The following is a 14603-nucleotide window of genomic DNA, read 5'->3' on the forward strand; positions in this document are numbered from 1 at the left end:
AAAAAGAGCCACAGCTGGTTTGAGTATAATGTTTAATATAAGATACAGAGGATTGGCAGAGTTGGTGCAAAACCAAGAGATTCAGTTCTAGTCAGTGAGTTAACAGCTTAGACACCTGAACCAAATACCGGCCCGGCTGGCTCCAGTCCTCCAAGGCCCGCCGCAAGGCACCAGCCAGAGGCCCCAAGACTGATAGAGATTCTAAGTCTTCAAGTAGTGGCTGAGCGTTCTCGTTCCCAGAGTGAATGAAAAGACTGGCCCTAGTCATCACAGCAGGTGTAATTTTCGGGACAGACTTGAGGAGAAAGGGGGGGGTGCAGAACTGGACACGGGGACCCGGGTTACCGTACGCTGACGACACGCAGTAGTCCCTTGGCTTGAGTGGTTAGCCTGTCCACCTTCCCACCCATGGCTTTGCCCTCCCTGACTGTGCATGGTAGGGAAGAAGGCGGCCATCCGATTAAGGAGAAGAGGTCTTTCCAGAAGCTGTATTTGGCATGAGCGAAGGCCACTGCTGGCGCTGCCAGCGGCCGGCACAGGCACAGAGGGCCCTGAGGAGTTGGGGTGAAAGGAGGAGCCTGCAGGCGGAGCGGGGAACAGCCAGCTTGGCTCTCTGCCCCAGGAGCCCAGAAGGATAAAGGCCATGCAGTAAAGGGCGACACGTGGTCCTCCTCTTTGGTCAGGCAGAGCCCCAGCACGGCCGGGAGGTGAGAGGGCTGAGGGGCACAGACTGCCCTCGGGCCCGAGCTTTAGGCTCATCACACTGAGGTGGTGATGCAGCGAGGGGCAAGGCAAGGAGACGGTGGCTGGGAATCTTTGGCTCCTAGGAGCTGCCCTTGTCCTTGTCATCCACGAGGTCATACCTGTGGGAAGAAGCAGAGAAGGCTCAGGTAGAAAGGGGACTTGCGTCCTCTTAGAAATGAAGCATGACCCAGGGGCTCTTGTACTGCAGTCGCTGGTTCTCCCCTCAGCATGCGTTCTTTCCTCCCTTCCCATGATTGGGATTTCTCCTGCTTAACTCTCCAGGCCCAGCCCCAGCCCACCAGATGCTCACCATTGGGCCGCTCCCTGGGAAAGCTCTGTCTCAGCAAGGTCCAGCTGCACCTGCATTGGAGGATGGTGCGGGCCAGATGTTACTTTGGGGTCTCCAAAGACCACATCCCATTGTCACACACTCCTGCTCCAGACCAGTGCCGAGGGGATCGGGTCACATGTATAGGAGTGTCACCTGCGGTGCTTCCTCCCTAAGTCCCTGAGGGATGACAGCCTTGCTCCCAGCAGCTTCCAAGCCTTACCTTCGCCTTGCTCATCCTCGCCCTCTTACCTTCCCCAGCAGCTCACGCTCCCTTGACATGAAGGAGGAATTAGACTTCACAGAGACATCCAGCTTTCGCTTCAGGGCCTCATCCAGGAGCAGTTCCCACTCAAATCTGGGGGAGAGGGGCGCGGGGGGAGCTGGGTATTAGAGGCTGGGGTTCCCTCCCGAGCTGCCCAGCTCCACCTGAATGCCTACTGACTGACCGTTCATTGAATTCAGGGTTCAGGGTCCTCTTCTTCTGTGAGGTCTTCCTCTTGGTGCCGCGGTTCTTGTCTGGCAGTAGCAACAGTGACACATAGGGGTCAGGGGGGTCCCGTCCATTCTGTCGAAGGGCCCTGCACAGGAAGGTGAAGGTGAGAAGGCAGCCCCAGGGGAGGGCGGCCAGGAGCCGGGCCGGGAGGGCGGACGGGGTCTCACCGGCAGCTGTGAACAATGCTGACCAGCTTCCGTTCTTCACCGTAGTACCAGACGGTCAGTCTCACCTGGCCCAGCGGCCCGGCGGGGGCCTCCAGGGCGCTGTGGGGAGACGGAGACAGGGCTGGGAGAGGGCAGTGCCCAGGGAGCCCGCAGCTCATCCTGCACATTCCCGGCCCCTCACCTGTCACCGTGTGGCAGGCGCTGCCGCAGCTCTGGCGCTGAGGGGGCGCTGTGCGGGAGGCCCCCCCAGAGCTCCGGGTCTTCGCTCAGAGAGGAGGAGCTGCGGCTGTGGGCTTCCACTCCCGAGTGCTGCGACACCAGGATCTGGGCAGGCGAGAGCGGTGAGCAGCCCCTGGCTGCGAGAACACGGCCCCTGGTCTCCGTCCCCCCTCGGCCCGTCACATCCTGGCACTCACCCCAAGCTGTGCCCTCAGGAGCACCTGCCCTTGACCACTGTTAAGTGTGAACCAGCGGTCCAGGCAGAGCTGGTCAGCCGCGAGTAGCTCCGAGAGGGGCAGCGAGAGCGAGCCCAATGTGCCCATCCCCTCACCCCGCACCTGTGGAATCAAGAGGCAAATGATTTAACCCTGGTGTTCTAGGTCCAAACGCTTGGGTGGTTTTGGAGAGAGACTCCCCTTTGTGACGGCCCCAGGGCAGCCATGCTGCTGGCCCCGCTTCCTTTCCTAACCAGACTGGACTGTGCTCTACTTCCTAAGCTGTCACAGATTACACCCGAGGGCTGTCATAGCTGCCCAGGGTGGAGAAAAAGAACAGCAAACATGGAATTGCATGGTTCCTGCCCATCCACCCCTCATTTCCACACTCCAGATGGAAGGACCTGCAAACCCTTCCTGTCTTCTGAGTTCTAGCATCATTCTAGCTAATACGCCTGTATGTCTCCTGATTTGCCAGCTTTAGTATCTCCTCATTCCCGGCTGTGCAAGGGCAGGAACGGAGCTCACGGACATCTCTGCCAGTGCTGGGAACAGTTACGTTATTCTAAGGTCTCTTGGTTTCTGTTGACGTAATTCTCTAATTATTTTACCAATTTCAGAAGGTCTTTGACTCCTTACACTCCAGAAGAGGAAAAGCATCCCTATATTACCTCCAGCCCCCTCTCCCGGCTCCCATACCTCTTTACTTTTGTTCACCCTTCAACCCTGTGAAATCCAGTTTCTACTCCATTTGTGCCACTGAAGTTGCTCCAAATACCAGTTACCTCAGTTTCAAAGTCATAGTCATCTCATTTTGTTTCTCCGAAACATTTGGCCACTTCCTATCTTTTCAGACCCCCTTCTGTCCTGGCAAATGCCCCCCTGCCCCGGTGACACCTCAGGCCCTCTGGCCCTCTTCCTCCGTCTGCTCCGTCACTGCGTCACTGTTCAACCGTCCCTCCTGGGTCTTCTCACTCTCCAGGCCCTCAGGCTGCTTGTTCACACCCGGGACTACGGTGCTACGGGGGCTTGCCCATGGTGCTCAAACAAGAAGGAGAGGCAAGAACACCATACCTTCTGGATGGCTGTCTCCCCTTGGATGGTCTCAGAGATCTCAAATTCAAAAACTCCTGCTTTGCGACTGCCTTCAGCTCAGGTCATGATCCCGGAGTCCTGGGATCGAGTCCCACGTCGGGCTCCCTGCTCAGCAGGGAGTCTGCTTCTCCCTCCGACCCTACCCCCTCTTGGGCCCCCTCTCTCTCTCTCTCTCTCTCAAATAAATAAAATCTTAAAAACAAAAAAACAAAAAAACTCCTGCTTTGTCCCTTCCCTGTGTTAGCAATGGCACCCTTCTCTGTCCCGCTACCCCAGGCGAAAAACCCAGGAGTCCACTTCTAGGCTGTTCCTTCTTTCTCCCCCACGTCAAAATAACCACCACTAAATACCATCGGCTGGATGCCTGGGTGGCTCAGTCGTTAAGCGTCAGCCTTCGGCTCAGGTCATGGTCCCGGGGTCCTGGAATTGAGCCCCGCATTGGGCTCCCTGCTCGGTGGGAAGCTTGCTTCTCCCTCTCCCACTCCCCTTGCTTGTGTTCCTGCTCTCTCTCTCTCTCTCTCTTTCTGTCAAATAAATAAAATCTTTAGGGCACCTGGGTGGCTCAGTTGGTTGGGCAACTGCCTTCGGCTCAGGTCATGATCCTGGAGTCCTGGGATCGAGTCCCGCATCAGGCTCCTTGCTCAGCAGGGAGTCTGCTTCTCCCTCTGACCCTCCCCCCTCTCATGCTCTATCTCATTCTCTCTCTCAAATAAATAAAATCTTAAAAAAAAATTTTTTTAAGAAAAAAATAAAATCTTTAAATAAATAAAATAAAATAAAATAAATACCATCGGCCTTCGCCATGTCTTGTTTCAGAGCCTGATAGCTGACCTCCCTGCCTCCAGCACCATCTTCCTTCAGTCCACCCTTCGCCCTGCTGTCAGCAGGATCTTTGTAAAGGGCAAATCTGGGTATGTCACCCCTCACTCCTTCAAATGTTTCCCTATGCCTTTAGGATAAATCCACATTCTTAGCATAAGAGTCAGGAGCCCTTTTCCTCCTGCTCCTCTCTGCCTCTTGGATCTAGTTTGCCTTCTTTTTCCTCATTCCCTTCTCTGCCTGAGACTTTTCCTTCTCTTCTTGGTTGGAGCCTGTTTACCCTTAAGCTCGGGGGTCGTCTGGGGCTGCGCTCCTGTCTCCGCCGTTTCCCCTCAGTGCCTTTCACCGTGGCACTTGTCAAGATAAGAACTAAATCTTCTCTCTGAATGCCCGGTGCGTGGTTCAGTGCCTAGCCCGTGGTGGCAAAATGTTCATAGAATCAATTTATGGTACCTGCAGCTCCAGGCTCTCAGTGTTCGGTTTCCTGATGAGAAAGGAGGCACTCTCGTCCCAGACAGGGGCCGAAGTTTGGGCAATCATCTGGTGGAGATGAGGGGTTATGGTCAGTGCTTGGAACGCTCTCCTCTGCGGCTCTCATCCCTCCCAGATAGCCCTGCGCCATTTCCTAATACCTTCGTCTTATGAGAAGTATCTCCGACGGTGAGAGTAGCGTAAGGGCTGGGAGGCTTGGTCCCTTTTCGGAGCTAGAGAGAGAGTATCGTGTTGAATTTTTTTTTTTTTTAAAGATTTTATTTATTTATTTGACAGAGAGAGAAAGAGCACAAGTAGGCAGAGAGGCAGGCAGAGGGAGAGGGAGAAGCAGGCTCCCCGCTGAGCAGGGAGCCCGATGTGGGGCTCGATCCCAGGACCCTGGGATCATGACCTGAGCCGAAGGCAGCCGCTTAACCGACTGAGCCACCCAGGCGCCCCTATTGCATTGAATATTAAATACGGTCTTACACGGTGAGGCCTTACACGGTGAGGCCGATCTCCCGCTCCCCTCACAGATCACATCCCCGGCCAGCGAGCAGGTCCCCGTGGTCACTTGACAGCCACCACCCTCCTGACCTTGAAGAGACCATTCTTCCCACCCCAGCACCACCCTGGGAAAGAGGAATTTGGAATTTACTACTCCAGATGGCCCAGGAGCGTCCAAACCCGAGGGAGGCGGAGGAAGGGCCGGGGCTACGGGGCGCGGGGAGCGGCTCTCACCGGCAGCTCGTCTGCCCGCTCCAGATACACGGACAGCAGGGCCGCCGCCAGCTCGGCGCTCTTCTGCGTCTGGATCAGACTGTTCACCTGCAGCACCTGCAGGAGGACACGGCGGCCTTGCGGAGCCGAGCCGGACACGCCGCGCCCGCCGTCACCCGCCGTCACCCAGCCGGAGCCCCCTCCCTACCTCCTCTAACTCGGCGGCCGTGGGCCGGGGTGTCAGACGCTCCAGACGCAAGTGCAGGCGGCCAGATGGCACGTCCTCCAGGGTCAGCCACTGCGGACGCAGGCGGGCTTAAGACTTCGGGGCGTGGGGACCGAGGGGCTAGGGGACTGAGACGTGGGTCACGGTCAGGAGGGGTCACGAAGGCCTTGCTCACCTCATCGAGGAAGCCGGTGTTGAGGACCGCGGTGAGACTCACTTTGCACCTGTGGAGGAGAAAAAGAGAACAAGAGGCCAGTGGTCAGAGCCCAGCCTCCATCTCCCCAGAGCCAGACTCCCGTGGCCTGCGGAGGCCTCGCCTGCTTTCCCCTCCGGACCCTCACCCTCTCACCTGCCCAGAAAGTCATCCTTGTCCAGGTCCTTGTCAAAAACCTCAATGTCTAGCTCTTGGCCTGGAATTGATGTGACAATCACCTAGTGGGAGAAAACAGTGCAAAGACGGGTTGTGTCTTTTTCTTCTTCAAATGACTGGGAACCTTGCCCTCAACCACCCGAACCCCAGACGGCTTTCGGACCACTCTGAGAGCTAGAGGGAAGAAGAAGGGACTCGGAGGAGTCCTGGCTGCTCAGTTCTGACCTCAAAAACCTCATTCCAGCGGGGATTGAGATCTTCCCGAACAACACGGCTCCGGAAGCTTCGTCCTGCCAGCTTTAGTTTGACATAGGGATCTGACTTGCCCTTCACCAGTCCCCCCAAGAAACGGTCTTTGGCAATCAGGTCCTGGGCCTCTAATACATGGATCCGAAGCACATTCTGCAAAAGGGACAGATTGAGGCACCAGATGGCAGTCAGAGAGAAACATGTCAAAACCAGCCCTGAACCAGGCTTTGCACACCTAGGCAACAGACCCTAGCTAGTCCTTTCCAGATCTAGACTCACCTCTGTCCCAAAGTGACTATCAGGAGTAGTGTGAGAAGGTCGAGGTGGGACATCCACGCTGCTGCCTGTCTGGGGGCTCTCGCTGTCCAGGTCCCAAGCCCCAGGAGTTCCAGGCACAGTGGCAAAGTGCACTTCTGATGAATCCAAGTACAAGATCTGGGGAGGGTGGTGTACTTGTCCAATCGAAGAAGCGCAGCGAGCCATCAGCAGGCAAGGGATGTGGGGGTTGGGGGCAGAGCAGAGGCTCGGAAAACGGGTCCCTGCCTTGGCTGGGCTCATCTCTAGAGGGTTCCTTCCACACTCATGCTACTCATACACCATTTTTTCCCCAGTTTGGTCAACAAACATTTTTTTGTGTGCCTGCTAGGTGCTTCCACATACACTAGCTCGTTAGGTCTTAGAGGATTCCTCTTCTTTACTCTTAGTACCAAGGAATCTACAAGGCCCCTCACCACCCTCAGCGCTTCCTCTGTCTCCGTACCCTCATAACCAGTTTCATGTAGAGCCTGGAGTTTGGGCCAGAGCTGCTGAGCTGGAACCACTGGTCCAAGGTGAGTTCAGGGGCAGTCAGCAGGCGAGCCAGCGGCAGGGTCAGTGCCCCTAACGTCAGAGCCCTGGAGTCATCCTTCACCTAGAGGCACAGGAAGAGGAGGAAGAGGGGATGTGGTGAAGTAGGAAGACAGAGACATAATCATTTCAATGAAGCATCATTGACCATAAAATCACTCCTTTTATTTTTTATTTATTTTTAAAGATTTTATTTATTTGACAGAGAGAGAGACAGCGAGAGAGGGAACACAAGCAGGGGGAGTGGGAGAGGGAGAAGCAGGCCTCTGACTGAGCAGGGAGCCCGATCCGGGGCTCGATCCCAGGACCCTGGGATCATGACCTGAGCCGAAGGCAGACACTTAACGACTGAGCCATCCAGGTGCCCAAAATCACTCATTTTAAGTATACAACTCTCAGGTATGAAGAATGATTCTAGGGACGCCCGGGTGGCTCAGTCGATTAAGCATCTGCCTTTGGCTCAGGTCATGATTCCAGGATCCTGGGATCGAGTCCCACATCGGGCTCCCTGCTCAATGGGGAGCCTGCTTCTCCCTCTGCCTGCCGCTCCCCCCTGCTTGTGTGGTCTCTCCTCTGACAAATAAATAAAATCTTAAAAAAAAAAAAATTACTCTGGGGCGCCTGGGTGGCTCAGTCAGTTAAGCATCTGCCTTTGGCTCAGGTCATGATCCCAGAGTCCTGGGATGGAGTCTTGCATCAGGCCCCCCGCTCAGCAGGGAGTCTGCTTCTCCCTCTGCCCATCCCCTCTGCTTGTGCACGCGTACTTTCTCTCAAAAATAAATTAATTAATTTAAAAAAATGATTCTAAAAGTTTAGGGGTACCTGGGTGGCTCAGTCAGTTAAGCGTCTGCCTTTGGCTCAGGTCATGATCTCCAGGTCCTGGGATCGAGTCCCATGTCAGGCTCCCTGCTCAGTGGGGAGTCTGCTTCTCCCTCTCCCTCTGCCCCTCCCCTCCACTCATGCGCTCTCAAATAAATAAAATATTTAAAAAAGAAGTTTGTTAAGCAATATCTCTACCCAGCATAGGGCTTGAATTCATATCCCCAAGATCAAGAGTTGCATGCTCTTCTAACTGAGCCAGCCAAGTGCCCCTATAAAGAATGATTCTAGAGGGGTGCCTGGGTGGCTCAGCTGGTTGACTGACTCTTGGTTTTGGCTCATATCATGATCTCAGGGTCCTGGGATTGAGCCCCGCATCAGGCTCTGCACTCACGGGGGAGTCTGCTTGAGATTCTCTCTCTCCCTCTGTCCTCCAGCCCATTCGCACATGCGCTCTCCAAAATAAAAAAATACTAAAAAAAAATAACGATTCTAGAGAGACCGTTGGGAAGAGTGGGGAGCATGAAGGAGATGGAGAGTCTAGGTAGATGGACTGGAATATGATCAAAGGGAAGAGAGAGGGACGTGGTACAGACCTGGGAAGGCAGAAGAGGGTATTCAGGAGGGGCTCAGGAGGTGATTATCTCACCTGCACATCGAGCTCCTGGCTTCGAGGATCTTGTAGGAAGAACCGGAAAGCCTCCTCCCACACCGGGCCGTTGGTGCAGTAGACAGCCTGGAGGTGCACAGGGTGGGATCAAGGGTGCATACTGCAGTACCATTCCTGTTTTTCCAGAAAATCTTTGCCTTTACAGGCAGCCCAAAGGGGAGACTTCATCCGAAGAACAGTCCTCCCACCCAGATGTGCGTGCGTGCGCACGCGCACACACACACACAATCTCCCACAGTGCTGTCCTAGCCCTCACCTTGCTCTCCTGGGTCATATCCTGAATTGAGAGTTGTACCATGGGGTTGGGTTCCTTGTTCCCCTTCTTCAGCTGTGGGGGTAGAATTCAGAAGTCACCATCTTGGGTGTTTTTGGCTTTGTCTCAGTGAAGGAAGGTGGGCTCTCAGAATCTTTTCCCTGAGGTGGCTCTGATCCCCTCCTTGGAACCCTTGTGTTACATGCCGCTGCTTCTGAAGCCGAGTGGGGGAGGGGCAAGAGCGGGTATGGGAATGCTGCATCCAGAGCTTCCTGTTCAGCCGCCCTCAGAAGCCACACTCACAGGAAGATCCTGGGCCCGATCCAGATAGACAACTAAGATGGCGGCTGATGGGGGCTCTGGGCGGGAGGAGATTCCTCGATTCCACTGCAGAACCTGGAGGGAAGGCGGCGGTGGGAGTAGTCAGACCCTTGCCCTCTAGTCCTCGATATTTCCAGCTTCCTATTTCCCACGTTGGTTACCTGCTCCAGTTTTTCTGCATTTGGTAAAAGTGACAGCCATTCGAGCTTTAAGTGAACTTGGCCTTGCCCACCTTGCAGAGGAAACCACTGGCGGGAGAGGCAGAAGAAAGTGAGGTATAACAGAGATCAGATACTCACACAACCTCTTCCCCACCGATGTAGCAAGACGTCAGCCCAGTGGGTGAGCCCCGCTCCCTCTTCCTCTTCTCTAACTTACGTCATCCAGTACCGCAGCCTGCAACACCTTCCCCACGTCCAGCTTCATCCTGGAGGGGGGGGCAGTGAGTAGGGAAAAAGGGGAGACTTGTAACTAGGAGCGTGTCATGGGTCCTCCACTCACCCACCTAGAAATAAGTGGCCAATCTCAGACTCCCTTCTTATACTCAGCAGATACTTTGTGTGTGTGCGCGTGTGTGTGCGCGTGTGCGTGCGTGTGTGTGTGTGTACACGGGCACGCATGGTGGAGGCGAGGGGTGGGGAGGGCGGGAAGGAAAATGATACACAATTCTCGGGTCTGGAAAAGGACCCTAATTACCTCTGTGACCCTGGTAGCACTGAGGCTTTAGAATCCTAACACAGGCAGAGTCTCACCTGCCCAGAAAGTCATCTTTGTCTGGATCCTTGTCAAACACCTCCACCTCGATCTCCTGCCCTGGGACCTCATGCACCATCACCTGAAGGACACACAGGGACAAGGGTCTCATGGGCTACATTATGAGGATCATCCAGTCAGCATCTTCTCTCACGGCTGGTCCCCAGGGCCTCCCCCATTTGACAGTCCCACTCCTCAGCTCTCCCACCTCGTAAGTCTCTCCCCACTGGGGGTTGAGGTCCTCATCAATGACTCGACTGCAGAATGCCTGGGTGCCCACTCGCACAAGTGCATAGGGGTCTGACTTGCCCTCAATCAGGCCCTTCACGTATTTGTCCTTGGAGCCCAGGCCTCGGGCAGCCAGCAGGTGAATCCGAATAATGCCCTGTGCAGAGGAATCAGATCATGCGAAACTAAGGACCCAAAAGAGGTTCCTGAGAGGAGGACTTATTGGATGGAGGAGAGGCCATACCCTGGGAAGAGGGGAACGCAACTGGGCCACATCATGAAGGTCAGGCACAAGGGGCACCAATAATCGGTTGGGCAACACCAGGAAGGTGGCAATGGAGTCCATGATCATGGTGTCAGAGAGGGAGCTGAACGGGGGAGTAGAAAAGGAGGTGAGTGTGGCCCCAACTTCCAATATCCCCCCAACCCCAGCTCTGCTTCCCACAACCAAGAGAGACCTAAAGCTAGAGGAACATCCTTTCTTGAGGATCCTTTTTTGCTACTCTTCTCCCCGGATCCCCCACCTACTGCTCTGAACCTTCCCTGCCGTCCCAGCTCTTCGTTTTCTGTTCACCCCACGGAGCAGCCTGCAGCCCTCTTCGCTCTCTACCCAAACGCGTGCTCCCCCACAGGAGGAAAATCACAGTATGGAACTTCTCAGGGGTATTTGTCATCTCTCCAGCGAGGATGATCAAGGCTCCTGGAGGGTAGTGGCTGCATCGTTTCCTGTTTTGTATCCCAAAAACCTGCAGCCCAGCGCTGGAACATTGAGATGCTCAATAAATCCTTGACACCTGAGTCCTGGGATATCCAGGAGGTTGGTCATCCCCGTCCAGTTGATATCTAGGGTCTGGAAGGAAAGAGCAGTGGGATCAGGACAGAGGACATGGTGGCATGGTCACACCCATCCAACAGTTGCCAGACCCCTCAGCCCTTCCTCCCCCAAGCTCCAGAGCTGGCCACCCTCTCCCTCCCAATCCTGTTTTCCCTGCTTCCCCATTCCCCTCAATGTTCTCCCTTACCGGACGTCGGATGAAGAACATCGACACAGCCCCCACGATAGGAAGGTCCCCCATGAGTGGCTCGAGAATCACCCGTAAGACACCATGTAGCTGGGGCAAGAGAAGAACATAGCATTTCTCCACAAAACGCCGCCTTTCCGCCCCAAACTTCCCCAGCCTTGATTTTTCCAAGATCCCACTTCCCCACATCTGATGAAATTTAGGGCAAAGGCTCCCTATTATGGGGGCCCCTGACATCTGCCCCACCTGCATGCCTTTGACTCCTGCTTTGCAGAAATATTTCTTCACTTCCACATCAATTTGCACATCACCTACATAACTGGTGGTTGATAAGAAAGAGAACAAAGAGAGTTGGTACTGGGCTGAACTGGGGGGAGAGGGGATGAAGCGGTCAGAGTGACCAGGATCCTGTTGAATGGGAGGCTGGAAGAATGAGCGGTATTACCTGATGTTCAAATCCAACAGGATCTGTTCTTTGCTCCGACCAGGGTGAACCTTGACGCCTACGATACGAAATGGCTGTGGAGAGAGAAATTCTTAAGAGAGAGAAAAGGGAAAGGGGGGAGTATCTCAGCCCCTTCTGGGCCACCCACCTTCCCTGCCCTGTCTCCTTCCTCCCGTTACTTTCCTTCCTACGTACATACCTTTTCACCCAGTTCCACTCGTGTAAATGTAAATGTCTGCAGATGGGTGTTAGAGCCTCGAACAGCCGGGGCCACAGTTTCAGCCAGAAGCTTCTCCATGTACTGCCCCAGAAAGGGCCACACCTGGGCCACAATCTGGAAGGAGAGGGAACCTGTCATAGGAGAGCCTAATCATCCCCCTAAAGACAAGTGCCTACAGAGGGCACTGGGGCTAGACCTGAAGCGTGGCAGGGTCTGGCTAGAGAAACGAATCCCATTCCCCGCTCATGAAAAACAGACAATCAGCGCTCACCTTATTTAGCCACTCAGCCTTTTCCACATCTGGAAAGCTGACCTGGAGGCGAGGAAGGGGGAGAGAGAGATGAGCACAGCCTCCACCTGGGGTTTCCTACTAAGATGCTGGGTGGCACGCCCACAGAGGAAAGGAGAAGCTGTGACAGGACCTCCTCACACCCAGGGTTCGGTGGTGGTGGTGGTGGTGGGTGCTGGGATGTCCAGAGCATTCACTCCTCCACAGGGTTTGGGGGTGCCGCGGTCTGATGGGGGGCCCTGACAGGCTGTCGGCCACGCAAAGTTGCTTTGTGGACAGCTGGGGGATGTGAAATGATGACAGCTGCTGGAGCAGCGGGGGAGGGAGGAGAAGGGCACATTCTTTCTGGAGGGGGAGGTCCTAACAAATCAGAGTTTAAGGAGGAAATCCTGGGATTGGAGAAGTCTTGGTCCCTTTTTGCAGCCTTCCCACCTCACCTCGGACTGGAGCTGCTTCTACACCAAGAAGGTGAAGAGGGAAGCAGCTCCTAGAGTTAGGGAGGGGCCAGAAGAGCTATTTAGGCCCTAGCCGTGTTGTTTTTCTTCTTCTTCTTCATCAGTGTGACTCCTTTTATGGGAAAGAAGGACACCTGTGCTTTGTGTTGGGGAGGAAGAGGGACAGCCGCTTCAGGAAGGAGACTGCTTTCCATGATGCGGAGCAGGAGGAACAAAGACAGTTGCTGCCTGGGCTGCACGTCCCCTGGGACGAGGTCTCCCCCTTTCCCCCTCTCCAGTCCCGGGCCTGCGCAGCACGGCCCTATCTGCCTAGTGTCAACTTTGGTTCCTCTCCTCGGCCATTCTCCCCCCAGACTGGCGCCTCTGCTGGGAAGGGCAGGAAAGCGGAGGCGGGGAGGGGCCGGGTAACGGGCGCTGCCCCAGCAGGGCCGGAGAGAAGGCAGGAGGCGAGGGCGCGCAGACCTAGGGCCCGGGTGCCCGGACCCAGCAGGCGCGGCGCGCAGTCCGGAAAAGGGTGGGGCCGACCAGGGCCGTGGAGTGTGGGCAGCGGGCACTGCAGCAGCCGCACTACCCTGCCCCCCGCACCCCCGCCCTGCGTCCCGCAGCCGCCTCTGCTGCGCTGCGGCCCAACTGCCTGGGGCTGGAAGGCGAGGGCGGGGGGGTCGGGCGGGGGCGGCGGCTCTCCTGGGCAGTGCTCCTGGGCCTGGGTCCCGGCGGGTCCCCGGGGATAAGAGCGGGAAAAGGGAGAACCTTATGACCTTATATAGGCAAAAAAAAAAAAAAAAAGTCTCAAGGAAGACTGGAGAGACGAGGGAACCGCCTGAGCCGCAACGGGGATGTCCGGGAGCAGCAAGGCGCGAGCGGCACCAGAAGCGAGGAACGCTCAAGCAGCATGGCTAGGAGGGCGGGCCACGGCTGAGACCGGCTCCCCAGATGTTCTTACTGCTTGCCCAGGAGCAGAGGAAGAAGTCCTGACTCTGTGGAAGGATCGGGATCTGGGCGCGCGGAAAGGAGGGGGGAGGGGGAAGAGTGGCTACTCGGTCCCAAGAGTGGCGCGTCCCAGCAGGCAGGCGGCTAGCGGGGCGAGAGGGGAGTCTCCCTCCCGTGGTCCCAGGGTGGGGAGCTGCCTTTAGGGACAGGAGGGAGACCCCTAGAACCGGGGGACTAGGAGGGGGGCTATGCAGCACTGAGGGTGCTCGCTCACCCAGGCAGGTAGCTCTCGATGGCTCATATAAAGTGTTTTCGCCGTGAGCCGCTCCTCATCGTCCAGCAGCTGCCGCGCTACTCGAAGGCTCCGTTCTTTCTCATCGCGGACCCGGCGCCAGCCCAGGTAGAGGGCGAGACCGAAGAGCACGAAACCCACGCTGAGTCCCACTGCGCCGGCCAGGTACACCGGCACCAGCACCAGCAGCCGCCGCCCGAACGAAGTCAGCAGCGCCAGGGCCTCGCCCGCCGCGCCTGGGCTGGCAGGTTGGTTCCCAGAACTCAGGTCCGGCTTTGTGTGAGCAGCGGGGGGCTGGTCAGGGGGTTCGGAGGGAGCAGAGGGCTGGTCCACGAGGCTGGGACCGGAGCCGTCTCCAGGAGAGCGCTCCATGGTGCCGCCTCTGGGAGGACCCGCCCGACCCAGAGACCAGCTGGAGGTTGCTTAGTCTAGCGCCCAGCGGCCCCCTGCAAACAGTAAACCGCACACTGCGGGAAGGGACCCTAAGCCACGCCCCCTCGATCTGACGGCTCGGGTTGGCCGGCGCTGCACAGACCAAGGTGGAGTCAAAAGATAGAAACCCTGCCCCTCTTCCGCCGGGAGCCGGTAAGGTTCGGCAGAGGCAGGACCTCCTTGATTAGACCGGCGTGCCAAGATGGGCGGTCTGGGACGGCGGGAAAAGGAGGAAAGAGGCTACAGAGCGGCACTTGATTGGTCAGAAAGAGAAGGAGGTGTGGCGTACCGTCTAAAGAGAGGCGGACCAGGCGCTCCCCCACGTGGGATTGGAGTGCCTGCGGTATGACGTCATGCGGAGCCGCACCGCCAATTACTCTGTTTTACAGGGACTTGGGGTTGCTAAGTTGAGGGGTTGTGGAGGATCAGAATTTACTTCCACTCCATTGGGACGGTTTGGGAGGATTTGTCTGGGATTCCTACATGTTCGATTGTCAGTTTTCCCTAGT

General features: G+C 56.3%; 1 protein-coding gene across 1 annotated transcript; it reads right to left on the reverse strand.

The window, feature by feature from the left end:
• ESYT1 (extended synaptotagmin 1) lies at positions 1-14316 on the reverse strand. Its single transcript, XM_032420963.1, has 31 exons — positions 13645-14316; positions 11968-12009; positions 11676-11810; positions 11477-11550; positions 11278-11350; positions 11032-11121; positions 10804-10859; positions 10254-10377; positions 9990-10166; positions 9781-9863; positions 9407-9455; positions 9190-9276; positions 9011-9103; positions 8711-8782; positions 8434-8520; positions 6880-7029; positions 6399-6554; positions 6096-6272; positions 5850-5932; positions 5676-5724; positions 5483-5572; positions 5296-5391; positions 4716-4787; positions 4537-4623; positions 2152-2292; positions 1917-2059; positions 1736-1834; positions 1522-1653; positions 1325-1430; positions 1055-1104; positions 1-863 (listed from the first exon to the last, which is right to left on the reverse strand). Exons 1-31 carry the CDS (start codon positions 14032-14034, stop codon positions 824-826), a joined length of 3303 nt encoding a protein of 1100 aa, XP_032276854.1. The 5' UTR covers positions 14035-14316; the 3' UTR covers positions 1-823.
• Between the last annotated feature and the right edge of the window lie 287 nt (positions 14317-14603).

Source organism: Phoca vitulina, unplaced genomic scaffold (genome assembly GCF_004348235.1).
Source record: "Phoca vitulina isolate PV1807 unplaced genomic scaffold, GSC_HSeal_1.0 scaffold23, whole genome shotgun sequence".
Taxonomy (NCBI): domain Eukaryota; kingdom Metazoa; phylum Chordata; class Mammalia; order Carnivora; family Phocidae; genus Phoca; species Phoca vitulina.

What these genes read in the sequence shown, in the direction of transcription:
- ESYT1 (XM_032420963.1), bottom strand. Translation starts at nt 14,034, where the DNA reads ATGGAGCGCTCTCCTGGAGACGGCTCCGGTCCCAGCCTCGTGGACCAG. An exon ending in GAGTGGAACTGGGTGAAAAG is followed by an intron (nt 11,551 to 11,675) that starts GTATGTACGTAG and finishes CTCTCTCCACAG; the next exon opens with CCATTTCGTATCGTAGGCGT. An exon ending in AAAGATGACTTTCTGGGCAG is followed by an intron (nt 9,456 to 9,780) that starts GTGAGACTCTGC and finishes CCCCCCCTCCAG; the next exon opens with GATGAAGCTGGACGTGGGGA.